The following is a 19,395-nucleotide window of genomic DNA, read 5'->3' as shown; positions in this document are numbered from 1 at the left end:
AGACCACCAAAAGATGCAGGACCGCGATATAATGTAAACATGAACAGAATTGACATGTTCTGTGGAAATGGCAGGGGCAGAGGTGCCGGGAGATGGTGCTATCCTGCAAATGATAGGCGAAGTAATGGGGAACAGGTGTACGATTATTGATCATATTCTCCAGTGCGAGAGAATGATGTTGCACAAAGGCAGCATCTGCACGTTTAATGGAGGTTTAGAGATTTTTTAGATGGACATAAACAAGATAAACACTGTATTTCAGACGAGAGGGATGGTATATTAGTGGAAAATGTGGCAGAATCCGGTTGCAAGAAAGTGGTTAGCAACCAAGTTGAAGTCAAGTCATGTTCTGAGGAAGGAGAAAGTACAGAGGCTGCAGAATTACAGGAAATTAGTGACGCCAGTGTGGTGGAAATATTAGCGTCTATAAATGATGACATTTGTGAGGCTATTAGGGAGAAGCAGGAGGATGGTGACCAAAATGGGGGTCGACCAGTTAATAGTGGAGAAAGGGAAGAGAGAGAGGCTATAATGGAGAATAGCGAAGCGCCAGAAGGGAGTTTTGAGTTGTCACTAGTAGATAGAATACTTAGTATGGGGGAGAAAAGTGGTGAAGGTGATTCTGCAAAAATCTGTGTAATTTCCGGAACAGGCAAGGTTTTGATAGAAGAGAGGTTGTGAACGACTTGTTGGCGGAGGGTGCTGATACTAGCAAGGGAAGGAAAGTACTGAGTCAACCAATAATTAGTCTGCAAGTGTGTGATGAAGAGGTACAGTGTTTAGCAGATACAGGTAGTGATTTATGTGCTGTGAGTAAAGGTTGATTAGAGTCATTGCAAAAAGGGAATGATCTTGTAATTATGCCAGTAATGGAGGTACAGATTATTGTAGCTACTGGAAAAGTGAAAAAACCTGTTAGACATGAAGTTCTGTTGCCAGTGAAAGTAAATGGGGTGGAAGTATTCCATAACTTCCTTATAATTCCTGATCTGTCTATAAAAATGTTGATTGGTGTAGATTTCATAACCATTACAAATGGAGATTAAATTTTAAAGAAAGTGTGATAATTTTTGAAATAAATGGGAAAGATGTGGTTGTGCCATTTTTTCGAAAAAACTATGTGATCGATGAAGAAGTAGCCAGTATACCAGTTAGGTATTGTAGAAGGACAGAGGATTTGGGGGACTACAATGAGTATGGAGATGATGTGGGGGTGGACCTTGAGGTAGATGTCAGTTAAGCTTGGAGGCCTCAGAGGGCATTGCAACCTATGCAATGCTGGGTGTTTGACGAACACCAGGTGCTCAAGTTACTGGCAGTGCTATTTCATTTTCTTTTTGTATTGCCAGTCTTCCTCGTCTAATCATTCTGAGCTGAATCTATCTTCTGTAATATTCTTCTCTGTTAGGGAAGGTGGCTTTGCAGGTATAAGATGGAGTCATGGGATTAAGATGATGTAAGTTTTGTGGTGAGAGAGATGGGGGTCAGTTTATGATTGAAGGCTGAGTGACATGTATAAATATGAGAATAACCAGATGTGACAAGGGCAGTTAGTAAAGGGGATCTAGGTGAAGAATATTTTTTATGAGTGGAGTATGAATGAATGTGGAGAATATATGTATATTTTGTAAATACAATTCTTGATTTCTGTAACATAGTGGTGAAACTATGAGGAGGAAGTGATGAATAGGGACACTACATAAAAAGTGGTAACTATGTACTATAAAAATATTTGTAAATAATTGCTTTATAGGAAATATGTTTTTTACCATTAAATATTTTCAAGTTGAATGAAAGTTAAACAGAAAAAATTAATAAAACCTTTGCTTGCAATAGCAACTAGTTCTTTTAAATGCATTAAGTTTTTGAAAAAGAAGTAAATTTTAGAAAAGATTTTCGAATAGATTTGATCTTGCTGATTTGATTAAGCAATACTCTGTTAATTTACTTTCATTTGAATTCAAGTTAAACTAAATAGTAAAAAATGTAACTAATCTCTTATACCATAAGTAATTGTATATTAGGAGGTATATAAAGGAAGTAGGCCTAGACAGAAGAATGGTTTCAGGGACAGCAATGCATGTAAACCATGGACGGACCAATAAGTGGAGAACAGAGGTGTGTTATGGACGCTACAATGCAAGGTGCCATACTCAAGACTCACGGAAAAATGTGTGATAAAGAGGCATTAGTTATGTGCAGATTTTTTTAAGGTAGGACAAAATACTATTATTAAATAGTAGGACACCAACTGCAGTGCCTGAAAAAGAGACATTCAAAAAGTAAATGTAAAAAAAAAAAAAAAAAAAATTATTAAAAAAGTTAGGAATGTTTTTGAGAGATTTGCAAAAAATGTTTTCAAGTAAGAAAGGATTATTATCAAAGAAATTAAAGATTTTAGACTAGGTTAGTTATAGACTGCAAGTCCGAAGTAAGAGATTTGTGATTTTAGTCTATAAGAATGAGAATATTTTTTGTGAAATATTTCACAATTTTAAGTCAGGATCGATATAAGTATAATTTTAAAATTTTTTGGAATAAAATTTTATAATCATAGGGGGTGTGAGGCATAGCGCCGTATAACGATCCTGCCTTGGAGGCGGTTAAGTGGGAGATGTGTTTCAGAGCTGGATAGTGACAGAAGGTAACGCGAGACTGGACACGCAAGTAGTTTATGTGTCAGCCGATAGAGGACAATATTGGATAGGGGGACTGTGATTTTAGTTTCGATTGTGCCCACTAGAGTGCACTAAAGTAATAGAATGTTTTTCATAAACTGTTCTAGTATTTTCATAAAGTGTTATGTCTTTGTGTGTATGTAAAATGTTGTAAATGTGTTTTAGCAATATGAATGATGCATCAGTGTGGTTTAAGGTTAATATGAAGATAATTGTTTAATGAGTTATGTAGTAGGATTTAGTGTGGGAACATTTCGAAGAAGTATGGATATGGACAAAGGGGATTTTTGTAGAATAGATTTGTAAAGTAAGTTTATGGTAAAGGGACAGTTAATTCAGGTATAAATAACAATGATAAATAACTTTATGCATAAGCAAAAATTCAGCATACTAGATAATTATGTCGATAAAAAGTGCAGTCGTTACGTTTACTATTTTGCGATTGGTTATTGATGATAAGCACGGACTGACACGGGAAAGTGTTGTTTTGTTATTGGCTGTTGAGTAAACTGACCAATGGCGAAGCAATATTCTCCGCGTGTCTTTCTCTGCTGGTAGAGAAGACATAGAGTATTCTAGAGAAGAGTGGGAGCCTAGCCATGAAACAGTTCGGACGTGTGTAGTAGTAGTAGTTCCGATGGAAACGGTAAGTTGCCGGATCTAGCAGTGTCTCATACATCAAAAGTGTGATGGGCGTGTAGAAATTTCGGAATTTTTAAATGAATTTTGTGAAGAGAAAAGACATGAATTCCACGTGGCGTATTGAGCAGGTCAGTGGCTAAAAACTGTGACTGCATTAGGTACCGACAGACTTAATATTTGGCGAGCATTATCAATCAAAAACAATCAGTATTTTTGTAGCTATTACGTTTTCAGAAAATGCAACACCATAAACTTGCTAACGTGATTGAAAGGGTTTATGAGTGACTGTGTTAAGACTAGCACGGGCTTGGCAGTGATACTTGTTCACCTAAGTTTCAGAATATATTAGTTGAGGACAAAATTTCCAACCTTTCATTTCGTGTTTCTCCCGAAATGTCGATTAGTGACTTAAATTGCAGCCTGGTTCACGTCAAAGTACAGTAGGTTTCACTTGGCTTTCCTACTGATGATCTGCTGAGACAATGTTCACAGGTAGGTGCAGGTCCGACGTAAAGGGACGGAAAGAACCGCACTGCCGCAACAGGCACAGCAAAAAGAGTACTAAACATGATAAATTTTGGCCAGAAGGCCTTAATCTGAAATAGACAACATACACACACACATTCACACAAACACCTCTCACACATACATGGCCACTGTCTCTGGCTGCTGCGTTCCCATAACGAGAGTGATGAGAGTTTAAATCCGAAACATTGTAACATTCTTGTACATAGGAGTCATGACAGATAGAAAACTAAGAACAAAACAGATGACACCCATTAAATAAATTAATATGTGCTGCGACAGAAGGTGGTGGTATGATAACAACATTGCAAATGATAGGTTGTGGAAAACTCGGAGAGTGAAATGAAGAGATTCATGAGCGATTTCTGGGAAACATCTGACAAAAATATACAAAAATGGGTGTGCAAGAAATACAAGAAATTATTCATCATCATTCCATTATGAAATAAGATTAATATTGTATAGAAATGAAACAGAACTATAATTTTTTTATTATCTGTATTTTAATAGGATGAATGTGGTAGGCTATGCTGTATGAAAGCAATTGATGAATGAGGTTCATTAGGTCCAAGAAAGCAAGGAAAGCCAAGGCCAAAGAACTTTTACAAACAGTGAACAGTGCACATTTTCATAACAGACAACAGAGACTGGTAAACAGAGTGACATAAACAATGTGAAAGGCTTTTTTTGAGTGCAGTATATGATGTTACAACCCTAATTTTCCTTCCTTATAGGTACAAGTACTTTGATGAGGTGGAACAGTTTATAAAGCACAGGAAATTACACCATGACCTTCTCTTTCACCCCTTCAACATGTTCCTGGCTTTAGTCCCAGCTATGCAAAACAGATTTCCTGCAGATGGACTGCTTCTGAAGTTTTGCTGTGTCATCCTCCTGTCCCTCAACATAGATTAACCATTACTGTTCACCACAGAACAGTGAGAGGCAAATTTTGGAGTGAATGCATCAGAGGCATTGTGGATGACCTCTGTCACATGGTCCACCCACTTCTAGTCACTATCACAATGTTCTGTCACAGTCTGTTGATGTACAACATTCAGTTAACATGATTGGGCCCCATTTTTAGGTCATCATTCAGATACTGGTCTCTGTACTAGATAGATTAAGACAAGAATCAGTTCCTGGAATTACATCCACTACAACTTCCCACAAAGCAGCATCTGCAAAGGCAAGGGAGCATTTTGTGAGATCTGTAGTGGAGAACAACGGATGGCTTGAACATAACACCTGCAATTTTCATCAACTGTTACTTTCCACACTACTATGTCAAAACCTCTTGCATTTAAAATGCCTTAGAGGAGGTGGTAAGAAAAAGACTTATTTTCAGCCATATAAAGTGTGTCTTATGCTTCTCAGGTAACACTAATCTACAGAAAGGTCGCACAAATGAATAGCTTTCTATAATGTGCCATCAACATTTTTCATTAGATTCCTTATCTATGAGACAAATTACAGTTACCATTTTTACTGCAGTTCTGATCCCATTATCCCCATTACATCTCATGATGTCCTGACGCATTCACTTGAGCTGACTTTAGTTTGACTGTTGGGTAGTCTTTAAGTTTTTGCTTTTCCTTAATTTGGTTAACTTGTTGAGCTGCTCTTGCCTCAGTGAAAAAAAGAGCAATTTCTTAGTTATTTCTACATCTACATCTACATATATACTCCGCTAGCCACCAAGTTGTGTGTGGCGGAGGGTACAATTCGCGCTGAAGTCATATTTCCCCCCCTCTGTTCCACTCGCGGATCGCGCGAGGGAAAAACGACTGTCTGAACGCCTCAGTACGAGCTCTTATTTCCATTATCTTTGAATGATGATCATTACAGATTTGAAAGTTGGTGGTAATAATATATGCTCTACATCCTCAGCGAAGATTGGATTTCAGAATTTAATGAGCAACCCTTTCTGTTTAGCGCATCGTCTATCTGCAAGTGTGTCCCACTTCAAACTTTCTATGAGATTTGTAACGCTCTCGCAATGGCTAAATGTACCAGTAATGAATCTTGCTGCTCTACTTTTGACCTTCTCAATCTATTGAATCAGAGCCAACTGGTAAGGGTCCCACACAGACGAACAATACTCCAAGATTGGATGAACTAACGTATTGTACGCTATTTCCTTTGTTGAAGGACTGCATCGCTTCAGGATTCTACCAATAAACCGCAATCTAGAGTTCGCCTTACCCGTTACTTGTGTAATCTGATCATTCCATTTGAGATCAGATACTTGGCTGATGTTACCGCTTCCAAAGACTGATCACTTATTTTGTACTCATACATTAATGAGGATTTTTGCCTTGTTACACGCAGTACGTTACACTTACTAATATTGAGAGATAACTGCCAGTCATTACACCACGCATTTATTTTCTGCAAATACTCACTGATTTGTTCACAACTTTTGTGTGATACTACTTTTCTGTAGACTACAGCATCATCGGCAAACAGTCTAAGGCTGCTGTCAATACCATCAACCAGATCGTTTATGTAAATCGTAAAAAGCAGAGGACCTATTACCCTGCCCTGGCGCACATCCGAAGTTACTCTTGTTTTTGTTGAAGTTACCCCGTTCAGGACGACGTAATGCTCCCTGTCTGTTAGAAAACTTTCTATCCAACCGCATATGTCATTGGATAGACCATAAGCACGCACTTTTTGTAGCAAGCGACAGTGGGGAACTGAGTCGAACGCCTTTTGAAAGTCGAGAAATATGGCATCAACCTTGGAGCCGGTATCTAGAGCCTGTTGTATATCATGCACAAAGAGGGCCAGCTTTGTCTCGCATGACCGCTGTTTCCTAAAACTGTGCTGGTTTCTGTAGATTAGCTTCACAGAGTCTAGAAAGGTCATTATGTCAGAACACAAAATATGTTCCATGATTCTACAACAAATCGATGTCAGTGAAAATGGCCGGTAATTATGTGTATCCAATTTTCTACCCTTTTTATAGATTGCTATTACCTGGGTCTTCTTCCAGTCCCGTGGAACTTTCCACTGTTCCAATGATCTCTGATAGGTGACAGATAAGAATGGTGCTATATTTGTAGCATAGTCTACATAAAATCTTATGGGGATACCGTCTAGGCCAGATGCCATCCTAGCGTCTAAGGATCCTAACTGTTTTACAATCCCAGATACACTAAACATTATGTCAGCCATCCTTTCGTTTGTTCGATAATTCAGAGGGGGAATGGTGCTCCAGTCCTCTATCGTAAACGAGTTTTTGAAAGCTAGGTTTAGACTTTCGGCCTTCTGCTTACCATCATCAGTTACATTACCCCTACTGTAGCGTTCATAGATTTCACGTACGACCAAAATTTTTTGGGATTATTTTTAGAATTTGCAGATAAAATATTGCTTTCAAATTCGTTAAAAATGTCTCTCATTGTCCTTCTGGCAGGTGCTTTCATGTCGCATAATTTCTGTTTGTCAGCGGGGCAGTGACTTCGTTTATAACGACTGTGCAAAATTCTCTGCTTTCTCAGCAACTTCCTAATATGTTTGTTGTACCAAGGTGGATCCTTTCCCTCCCCCATACTTCTGCTAGGCACATACTTCTCTGGCACACGGTGGACAATACCTATAAATTGCGACCAAAGATGCTCAATATCTTTGTGTCCCGCGGTGAATGCTTGGAGCTGACTATGAAGATATTCATTAATGATACTTTTATTTGCTTTCCCAAACAAGAAAACTCTATGCTGCTTCTTTTTTTTTCTTTTTCTTTTTTTCAACTTCCACTGACATAGAAGCCACAACAACATTATGGTCGCTAATACCTTCTCCTAGATTAACTTCCTCAAAAAGATCAGATCTGTTTGTCGCCAAGATATCTAATATGTTCCCATCTCGAGTTGGTTTTCTAACCAATTGCTCATGGTTGTATGTTGAGAGCGCTCCTAGAATAACTTCACACGAATCTTTGCTTCTGCCCCCTGTGATAAACGTGTAATTTTCCCAGTCAATGGATGCTAGATTAAAGTCTCCACCTATAACTAAAGGATAATTTGGATATTTACTTCCTATGTACTCCAGACTTTCCCTGAAATGTTCTGCGACATTTGTTGCGGATGCTGCTGGTCTATAAAAACATCCTAATACAATGGTCAATCCTTGTCTGATTGACAGCTTTATCCAGACTATTTCCCAGTCCAACACAGTATCAATCTCAACTGCGTTTAAACAGCTTTTAACTGCAATGAACACACCACATCCCATAGCATCAGTCCTATCCTTCCTAAACATTGTCCAATCAGAGTTCAAAATTTCACTGCTCTTTATGTCTGGTTTCAACCAGCTTTTGGTACGTAATACAATATTGGCATTGCTACTGTTTATTTCGGAGATTAACTCGGGGATCTCGCTACAGACACTTCGACAACTTACATGAGATTAAGCATATTTAAATCCTTTGGAATGACCTGTTTAGGCGAACTAACAATTTTTACAGTTGGCACACCCACATCAGTGTCATGAACTGGTAATTTTTTGGGCCAGCAGTTTGTTTCCCATGGGGAGGAACCTAATCTAAAAACCCTCATGTGCATGCCAAAAGTACTGTGCTACCCATGTAGCTGCTTCCTGTGTGTAGTGCACCCATGATCTATCGAGGGACGTCCTACAACCTTCCACTCCATAGCGTAGGTCGAGGAATCTACAACCATTTTCGTCACAGAGTCAACGTAGCCTCTGGTTTAGATTCTCCACTCGACTCCAAACCAGAGGACCCCGGTCCACCCTGGGTACGATGCTGCAGATCGTCAGCTTGGCTTCCACTCCTCGAGAGATGGAGGCCGCCTTCACCAATTTAGCCAGCCATCGGAAGGACCCAAGGATTTCCTCGGAACCCCAACGACAGGCATTGTTGGTGCTGACATGCGCAACAATCTGCAGCTGGCTGCACCCCGCACGCTCGATAGCTGCCGGAAGAGCCTCTTCCACATCCTGGACAAGGCCCCCCAGCAAACACACCGAGTGAAGTGGACTTCTTCCCTGCCCTAGCCACTATGTTCTTGAGGGGTTCCATGACCCGCCAAACATTGGAGCTTCCAATAACTAACAAACCCCTACCCCTACATGCCGGTCTGGACCTTGCTGAAGGAGCAGTCACTATCCTGGCAGAAGTTGCAGTCTGATCCAGCTCAGCCTCCCCCCCCCCCCTCCCCCCAGCATCAGATAGCACACTGAATCTATTATCAAAGTGCATGGGATTTGGCAGGAGCCTGCTTCCCCAATGCAGCCTTCACTTTGAGGCTTGAGACCTCGACACAGTCTGTCACCCACACTGAGGTGAGAGTGGGCCAGCCGGCTCTGTCGCACCTGAGGTCAGCTCAGTGACAGAGTGCTGTGACATTCCACCCCCCCCCCCCCCCCTCATCCTGCACATCTAGTACAGCAGAGGCTGCCCCAGGCACCCCATCCCCACCGCACCTCAAAGTGGCACTCTGGAGCTTGTTGACTGTGGCAAACAAAGCTTCCAGCTGGGTTTGGACTTTGGCCAACTCCTTCTGCATCCACACACAACAGACACAGTCCCTATCCATCTAGCTAGTAACTGATTTACTATAAAAAACTTAAGGAAACCTACTGTCACACAAGGTAACAGCTACACTCTAGTTGGCAGAAAGGACACTCAATAATGAAAATAAAAATTTATGGTAGAAGCGAGATCTGGTGCTTATTTTCCTGCTAGGGGCTATTTAAAGAATACTAAAGAATAAGACAGTTACCTACAGTAAACTGCTAGGGGCTATCTAGTGAATATTATAAATGAATTAAACAGTGACCTACAGTAAGCTGCCCCTACTGATTATCCCTCGTATTTGTAATTTAAACAAGTGTTTAAATACACGCGAAAGTGACTTAATAAAACTATAAAAACTGCTACCTCACATGTACCCAGTCTAAATGACACTAATAAATGTAAACACTGGGTATTGTACTCTGACAGATGCAGATACAAAACAAAACCTTTAGCTAACAATAAGAATTCAGAATGTAAAGCAGAAATACAAATTCTACTTTATAAGAACCGATGGGCTTACAGTACACTATCACTAAAGCCCACAACAAGCTAAGGAATTTAAGCAGACGGAGAGGTGAGTTTTAGCTTTCTGCTAACTAAACAGTATGTAATAAGGGCTCCGAAGTTTTATTGTAACACTGATTTACTCAGATATTGTAGTGTAATACTAATTTACCACATATTATATGTTTAACTGTTAATGGTCGCAGGTTGCGCTACTCAAACGTATACTAGTGAGGTTAGAAATCACTGTCAGTATCACTATTCCTAATAAAACATATAAAAACTGCTACCTTCAATATATTGAGTGTAAATGACACTAATACATGTGAATACTGAGTATTGTACACTAACTTAAACTGATTAACCCTTGTATTGATAATGTAAACAAACGTTTATGTTCACATGAAAAATAACCTAATAAAACGTATAAAAACTGCTACCTTCAACGTATTGAGCCTAAATGGCACTAATAATCGCAAATACTAAGTATTGTGCACTGAATTAATTGATAATCCCGCATATTCAACATCAGTTAAGAATGTAAACAAACGTTTGCGTACACCCGGAAACTGTCCTAAATAGAAACTTTGCTTATCTTATTCAGATGCAAATACAAACTGTGTATCTGACACTAATGCAAATAAATACTATAGAATACATAGCAAAAATGATTAATTACTAGCTAAATTACTTATCTTGCAACACAGCAAACGAAAAGCGCTCGTGGCCGGCGCCAGGGCTGCCAGGGCGTCACTAATTTGGTGAAGTTAAGTGTACCAATCAAATGAACAAATCTTCTAAAACATTGCTTACATATAATGACACTTTATCAGATGTTTCTTCTTCACATTTTATTCCTACAAATTCATTCTGTACCATGGGGTGTGTTCTGCTCAGGTGAGTACCTAATCAAGCTCTCATTTGTTTGGGTGCTTCTACTCCATCACGGTACACCCATTCTGCATTGAGCATTTTTAGTTGTGATGTATCCAGACAATGTTATTCCCACAAAATACATATGCAATAACTGAATATTTAGTTCATTTGAACTGCAGCAACCTACATAGTACGTCCAGTTGTGCCTGGGAAAGCCTTATACAAATGAGGTGTGGTACAGTAAGTTTCCCATAGGTTGCTTGCTAAGAACATTTTTGCTTCAACAGCTATCCACACATTTAGCGCTAGTGTGGTCCTTATTTTTTTGAATTTGGTGTTTCTTCATACACACACCCTAGTTTCTTTCCTTTTATTTTATGAAGAATTTTAAAATCTATTTTGTTGAAACTGGAGACAAGGAACCCATGCTCAGTGGCCGAGAAGTTCTGTCATATCACTATGTGTTGTTTGATGCTGCTTATGCATGTGCTAGACTGTAGACTGCTGTCATTAAGAGTGATCCTCATACAATGCTACATAGAAATGTCAAATGGTTTGAACATCCCCCCCCCCCCCCTTCCTTTGCATGTTTTGATAATGAGCTAAATTTCATTAAAATTAATTAATATTAACCCCTACCAAAAATATATTTAAATGTGAGAAATTTAAGTACTACTGTGCAACAGACAATACTAAATGTATGAATGAAGCATAAATCAATATTAGTTTAGCCTTTTTTTCTTTTAACAATCATGCTATTGTCTCTAGTGATCTTGCACACAATACAAAATTAATTCTTTTTGTTCTCCATTGGCTGTTAATACCCCATTCGAATCTTACATTACCCTCTTTCCACTGTACTATATGTCACCTTAAGATATTTCACAGCCTGTTTGGCACTAAGATAGAAAATACTTGAATCCCAAGAAAAAGAAAACTTATTTAATAAATGTAAATCTATGCTTAACTTCTTCAACGTATCTAACTATTGACTGAAATGAACTCATATGGCTATAGAGTGAAAATTTCATTCTGGAAACTTCCCCAGGCTGGAGCTAAGCCATGTCTCCCAAACATCCTTTCTTCCAGGAGTGCTAGTCTTGCAAGTTTCACAGGAGAGCTTCTGTGGAGTTTGGAGGGTAGGATATGTGGTACTAATGGAAGTAAAGCTGTAAGGAAAAGTCATGAGCTGTACTTGGGTAGCTCAGTTGATAGAAGATTTGTCTGTGAAAGGCACAGGTCCCGACTTTTGAGTCTTGGTCCAGCACATAGTTTTAATCAGCCAGGAAGTTTCATTGCAGTCAATCACATGCATATGCAGTAATAAACAACATGCAGTGATATGACACAACTTCTCTGCCCCTGTGGCATAGGTTCCATGACTTCTAATTTCAACAAAATAGGTTTTAAAATAATTCTTAAAACAAAAGGAAATGCATATGGATATGTGTGAAGAAATATAAAATTCCAAAAAAATAAGGACTACCTTAAAGTAGCACACTGAGTGTTATTAATTTATTTATTATTTTAGAGACTTGTAATTTATTCACAGTACAGGCAGTTAGGCAAAAATGTGATATACAACGTTTCACAATTGTGACCAATAGTCATCATCACTGGTACTTGCTGAAAGATTTCAATAGTGAAGGACTGGTCACCACTTACAGACCAATACCTAGCAACTGCTACTTGGGAAGAGTCTAAGAATAGCAAAAGCATTTACACTTACAGCATAAAAAAGAATGTTGTCCTGCAAAGGTTCGGTCCCAATGGATTTGCCAACAGCATACCAACAAAAGAGTTGAGTAGCCCTTGGAGAGGAACTTAAAGATTTTTATCAAACATTTAGCACAGATATGAAAAGCAACTCATAGCTGTATTCTATGAAGAGCTTCCTGAAGCCTGCACCACTGCAACTGAAATCTTACAGCAACTTTTAATGTCACATTTTGTGACATTTCATATATGAAACTGTTTGATATGTTTAGAACTGACACTAACTTATTCCAAGCACATTAACGGGTATTTGAAAAGTACACAGATATTGTAAAAGAAAAAAAAAAGTGTGTGTGTGTGTGTGTGTGTGTGTGTGTGTGTGTGTGTGTGTGTGAGAGAGAGAGAGAGAGAGAGAGAGAGAGAGAGAGAGAGAGAGAGAGAGAGAGGGGGGGGGGGGGGGGGGGGGGGGGGGACACGTCATAGGACATTCAAGCCTGTCAAAGATATGTAGATACACCAATGAAAATGGAATGTCGTGTGGCGAGAGCCTTCTGGCAGGTAGACCTGATTGCATGGTGCAAGTCTTTGTGATGCCACTTCAGCGACTTGAATGTCAATGAGGATGAAATGATGATGATGATGATGAAGACAACATCCAGTCCCTGAGTGGAGAAAATCTCCAGCCCAGCCGGGAATCAAACCCTGGCCCCCTGCATGACAAGTGGCATGTTATCCACTCAGCTATGGTGGTGGACGATACACCCAATGAAGATCTTTGCTTCATTCCAAGATGAATGGGATAAAAAGATGACAACCTGATGGAACTTGATATCAAAGAAGAATGTAGGAACAGCACGGGTGGATTTGCTGAATACAATGAATGGAAGAGTCCAGAGGCAGCCCTCATCCAGCAGTAAATAACAATGGATGATAGTGGCACTGAAAAATTCACGAAAATAAAATTTTATTTGCCTTATATTCAGCATCACTGATAGTGGATGTGAAATGGATGTGAAATTATTAACTCTGTAGCTTTCTTCTTCCTATAGCTCAAGATTTTTTCCCCACTAAGCTAAAGCCTCAGTTATCTCTATGACTTTAGCCTTTAAAATTATACAAGATGAGAGCAAGTTGTTTTGAACATGTGGCAATACAAATCAAAGTTCTCTTTTACTTTCTCGGTGTTACAGACTTTTCAAAGAAATGTTGATAGTACAGGAGAAAGCCCAATATGTAGAGTAGTCTATAAAGATGAAGTCCAGTTCCCAAGCAACGATACTTTCAGACACAGTATAACCACCACCCTGACTGACTATTTCAGCTTAGCAGACATCATTTATGGACATGAGGTAGTGTTTTCCATAAACTAGAGGTGGGTTGCCCAACTGCCTCACAGTCCACCATGGAAAGGGGGTATGGCAGGAGTTTACAAGGACAACAAAATTATTGCAAATGACAACCAGACAGTTGTAAATGCCATGGCTAACACTGCACAAAGTCTTGCATAAAGTGTTACATACTTATGCCTGTGAGGTGCAGCTGCTCAAAGCACTAAATGTAACAGACAAACCTAAGAGTGAACGTTTCCAGTGGACAAGTTATCCAAAATTGACATAAACAATGACTTTTTGGAAAAGACTTGTTTCTGTGATAAGTTAACTTTTCATGTATCTGGCAAACTGAACAGATAGAACAAGATCTGAAACTTACATGCAACAAACTTGGAAATAAAGACACTTGCAGAGGATAGTGAAAAATTGGGGAAAAGAACTGTTGCTGGCAATCTAAGTATTGAGGAGGAGGAGGAGGAGGAGGAGGAGGAGGAATCAGTGTGTCCTGATCTTACAAATGAAATGGAGACTGCCAATGTGTGGTGCAAAGTTATATGCAATTGCTTTGTCCATTCTTATTCAATGTGCCTACTGTCAACACTATTTACCTGGGCATGTTACAAGTGTGTGCTGTGCCACAACTGGAACACCTGCAATCTATTTGAAGTCATACTTCAGCAGATGGTGGAACTACCTCATTCATTCTTGACTCTTATCAATTTCTGAAGGATAAGTTTCTTGATAGACAGACTGAATTAAATGGTTCTATTTGGTAGCTGCCACCATCATTTGGTTTTCATGCCACTAGACTGCTTCCGAAGGGGTTTTATATGCTCTAGTGTACTGAACCAACATTACTGACAGGGCTGGAAGGCATGCATCTGTAACACATTTATGTCACTGTGGAGTTCGTGGGTTGTACATGGGCAGAAACTGAATACCAATTGAACATTGCCTGTGTCTTTGCCAAAGAACACAATGACATGAATTAATGAGGGAACAAAGCTTTAAAAGTTATCTTGACACTTGTTAAAAACCATTTGTTAATATATGAAACAGTTCTACAGTTATTAAAATCTAGAACTGTAAAGATAATTCATGGAAACCCTGTATTATACGTACACATCAGGAAAATTCCCCAGGCTAATGCTGAAAATAAATGAAGCAGAGTGCAGCATATGTACTGTATCAATATTTTCTAAAGGCCTTGGATTACCATGCACTTACACAAGTAGGAGTTCCCTTGAAATGTGGGGCTGAGATATTTCAAATTTTACAGTCAAAATAATTTTTGTAAATTCAGACAGCCATTTTAGTGAGTAGTGATCATAAGGAAGTTTTTAAGCAACAAAGGTGACAAACACCAACATCAACATTTCCATTATCAGTATAACTTACATACTTACAATTATTTTTAATATGTTTAAAATTATCATGAAAACAAAAATTACATACCGTTATTTAAAAAGGATACGAATGACTTGTCTATCATCTGGTTGACTAGTTATAGCATGAATTATTGGGAAACTGAACTTTCCTTCAGTCAGGTCCTCACAAAAGCTCTTATTTTCTGAATACTGTGGATAACAATATTATACTGATACAGAATGGTCAGTTTTTTAATCACAAAACTAAAAAAGAATGACAATTTTTAATGGTTTAAAAATAATACACCACCGTAATCATACAAATTTGTATCTAGTATGACTAGACTGACAGTAACATGTAATAGATTACAGATTTTGCAAGCATGTGGTGCTATTCACAACAAATGGGAACACGAAATTGATACGTAAGATGGCATGTTATGAGGTGGGAAAAAAACATTAAAAATAATACTAATGGAGAGCCAGTAGACCATTAAAGTGGAAATTCAAAGTAAATACAATGGATAATTGAATGCAAATTTTGTAACATATACTGGAAGATTTATCTGCAATCATTGGATGCTACAAAACATTTACCCATAATAAGAATTTTTGCTATTTATAGCTTACAACAGCCTGCTCTGTTTACTTTTATTGCTGTTTGAGAATTATTATTATTATTATCATTATTATTATTATTATTATTATTATTTTACATTCTCTCAACATCTAAAAAACAAAGGCATACAAATTTGCTGTCAACATGGTTACTATAAGCTGTGTACTATGTGCCAAGCAATGAATTTCCCCACAGCTGAACATGAAAGGACAGGTTGGAGTTAGGTCATATGTCAGCACATGGCTACAACTTCAGGAACTGTCACAAAGACATACAGTCTGCTGTGCAGTGGAATTGTCATAGCTCTTGAGATGCTACTAATTTTGTAATATTCATCATATGCTTTTTTCAGCACTCCTCGTTCTGACAGGTGAGTCAATATCCCAGTTCCTTTCCTTTAAGCATTTGTTCCTTTTAAATCTACTTTTTTCTTCCATTAAGTGTCACTTCTTTGTAAATAATTGCACTGGTTTCATGTGCAAAGGTGTTGACAATGTACAGACACACACAGAATAAGGGGAATGTTTGAAATGAGTAGTGGCAGCCATGGGCAGGTGGTAGGACTGCAGGTTCATGACAGCGAGTAAAATGCCTGCCACTTCAGTAATCATGGATCAGTGTAACTGACAACACTGTGCGTCAAGCATTAAAATGTTTTATAAAAACAATGATAGTTTGGTAACAACACAGAGGGAGTTTTGATGTTTTTATAATTTTGGACATCATGATGCAATTCCATTGAAACATGCGATAAAATGTTGGATTAATAACTTTGAAGAGACTGGGTCTGCCCTTGTGAAGAAACCAACAGGATGACCAAGAAGCGTGCATTCTCCAGCGAACACTGATGTTGCGCGCGAGTCTGTCTTACCGAGCCCACGGCATTCAATTTGTAAGCAAGCAACAGTGGTTGGAATGTGCCAGAAGAGAGTTTGCAGCATTCTTCACCTTGATTTAAAATTTCATTCGTACAAACTACAGATGATGCAACAACTGAAGGACAGCTATTACTGGTTATGATTAGGATTCCGTCAACAAATGATAACAAAAATAAACAATGATGATGAATTTCTAAAAAGTTGTGGATGTCAGATGAGACACAATTTCATCTCACAGACTATGTGAATAAACAGAACTACTATTACTAGGTAAACACAAATCCTAATGACATTCATGAGTGTCCTTTACATGCTAGTAAAGAGACACTATGGAATGGTGTTCCATCACATGTGATTATCAGACCATATTTTTTTTGCAAATGAACACGGAAACACAATAACTGTCAACCTTGACTGTTATGCGGAGATGTCACGAACTTTTGCTAGACCTGAATTGTACAACTTTCCAAACGTTCAAGAAGACTGGTTTCAACAGGACAGAGTGACATCACACACTCCACGGTAATCAATGGCACATGTGCAAGAATTGTTTGGTAACTGTGTGATCTCATGATTCAATAACAGTCCCTGGCCCCCTAGATCACCGGATTTATCTGTTTGTGATCTTTTCTTGTGGGGCTACCTCGAGGGCAAAGTCTACACGACTCGACCAAGAACCCTGGATGAGTTAAAACAGAGAATTCAGGATGCAATTAACAGTATCCCAGCTGAGATGTTGCAGCAGTCAATGAGGAATCTTAACAGCAGATTTCAAGAATGTATTCGTACAGGAGGACGCCACCTAAAGCATTTAATTTTTAAAAATGATAAATGCCATCAATGTTTCGTACATGGCAAAGTTGTAAGGTTTCAGAATGTAAGGTTTCAATTACTATGAATGCAATTTCTTTCCTTCATCACTTCTAGTTTTATTCAATTGTGGAAATGTTCCCGTTTTTCTGTGTCATCCTGTATTATAATGTCCAATTATTGTTATATCATTTCAATTCATCAATGTTCCATCAATTATATTTCACAATATTGACTGTTTCACTTCTACACTTATATTCAACAAGACAGTTATTGGTGCGTGCTGCAGTATAGTTCTGGTGGTGGTTACAAATGATGTGCTGAATTTTATCTGCCATGAAGTCCTAAATCCAATCACAAAGCCAGTCTGACATTCCACTAGGTTTCATTCTGTTCACTAACAGTGCAGGTCATTATCAAATACCTTCAAGAATTCAGGGAACCTGGCATAAACCATTATGTAAATTTAGATTATCCACAGTGCTCTGGTTTTCAAGGATGAACAGAGGGCACCGGGTTTCCAAGATGTCTGTTTGAAAAATAAGTGTTAATTTTTCTGTAGGGGTCTTAACGCGTGAGGATAAAAAAACATGTTCCACAATCCAGCAACAGATCGATGTTAGAAGCATAGGTGAATAAACAGGTTCTTCTGTCTAAAGACATTCTTGAACTTCTGACCACATCAGTTCCCAATAAGACTTCAAGCTTTCAATGATTAGCATCACTGTCTTCTCCAAGAGCAGCTGAGTGCTGTGGCTACTGCTGTTGTGGCATTATGTAGCAAAGCAATACCTCCTAACTGGTCAACAGACATTATAATTACATCAAGCTGCCACAGAGGTGTCAATGTCTGCGTTAGTGGCACCACTGCTCCCATGGGAACATAAAAAACTCAGTCTGTTTCTCTGTTTCTTCTCAGTATTGAGCTCAGTCCACACACCACCAAGATTGTTTCCACTATCCCAGATGAAGTTATTCTCTCACATTCTAATTTAATTTAATTTTTAATTAAATTTGGCTCTATTTTGTCTATCTTCACGTTATCATTACGTAGATGACATGTTTATGGAATGACCACATGGTGTCAAAGCTCTTCAGCAGTGCCTTGAGCCATGAAATACGGTACTTATTCCCAAACATCCAGTAGACTGGGGAGACAAAGAGAGAAGGAAAGTTGCCATTTTTAGATGTTCCGGAACAACAAACATGAGAGGGGCAACTCAGCCACTCTGTACTGCAAGCTGACATACACTGATCCATACCTCGGAGTGTAAGCCTCCAACCATCCAGTCCAGAAGAAAGCCATTTTAAATGTACTGGCATACAAAGATAAAACTGTTTGTGATGAGGATCACTTGGATTCCAAAATGAATCATCTGTAGTATGTATTATGACAGAATTCCTATGGGGCATGTGATATAAAGTTGGCACTCTCCAAGAAACATAAATGTGGAAACACTGAAAAATCAAACGATGATTCGTTTACTGTGATCCTTCATTTCTGCAATAATACATATAGTAAAACAGGCAGGCTCCTAGGAATAGTCCTAGAATTAAGATCTATTTGGGAAATGCTACAACTGGTTAAGGCCAGTCTCAGCCTCGGGGTCACTGAGATTTATAATACCCCCTGTGCGTGTGGAAGCATTGGGAAGCCCATCTGTATCATTTGAAAGCGCTTTATACAGCATCAACAGGAGATTTAAAAAAAAAAAAATCACGAATTTGAGAAATCAGCAGTTGCTGAACATACCTCAAAAATAAGCACAAGATACTGTTTGAAGACACTTTTGTCCCAGGCTTATACATACTGTGTTTCTGTTATTAAAGATGCATAGAAATTAGAACATCTAAGACTAAGTTTATCTGGGACAGCAGTTATAATGTTAGTGGTGCATGAAAAC

The 19,395-nt window shown here is 38.6% G+C and overlaps 1 protein-coding gene across 3 annotated transcripts in view; it reads right to left on the bottom strand.

Moving 5' to 3' along the window:
* Positions 1-19,395, bottom strand: part of LOC124549481 (geranylgeranyl pyrophosphate synthase) — a 110,691-nt gene that overhangs the window by 73,661 nt on the left and 17,635 nt on the right. For all 3 annotated transcript variants that reach the window (XM_047125248.1, XM_047125246.1, XM_047125247.1), the window contains exon 5: positions 15,292-15,394. In XM_047125248.1, the coding sequence (XP_046981204.1) occupies positions 15,292-15,394 (103 nt within the window). The remainder of the gene's footprint in view (positions 1-15,291; positions 15,395-19,395) is intronic.

The sequence above is a fragment of the Schistocerca americana genome, chromosome 1 (assembly GCF_021461395.2).
Source record: "Schistocerca americana isolate TAMUIC-IGC-003095 chromosome 1, iqSchAmer2.1, whole genome shotgun sequence".
Classification (NCBI taxonomy): Eukaryota; Metazoa; Arthropoda; class Insecta; order Orthoptera; family Acrididae; genus Schistocerca; species Schistocerca americana.
The sequence above is the reverse complement of the archived record's forward strand: the minus strand, read 5'-3'. Positions and strand labels throughout refer to the sequence as shown.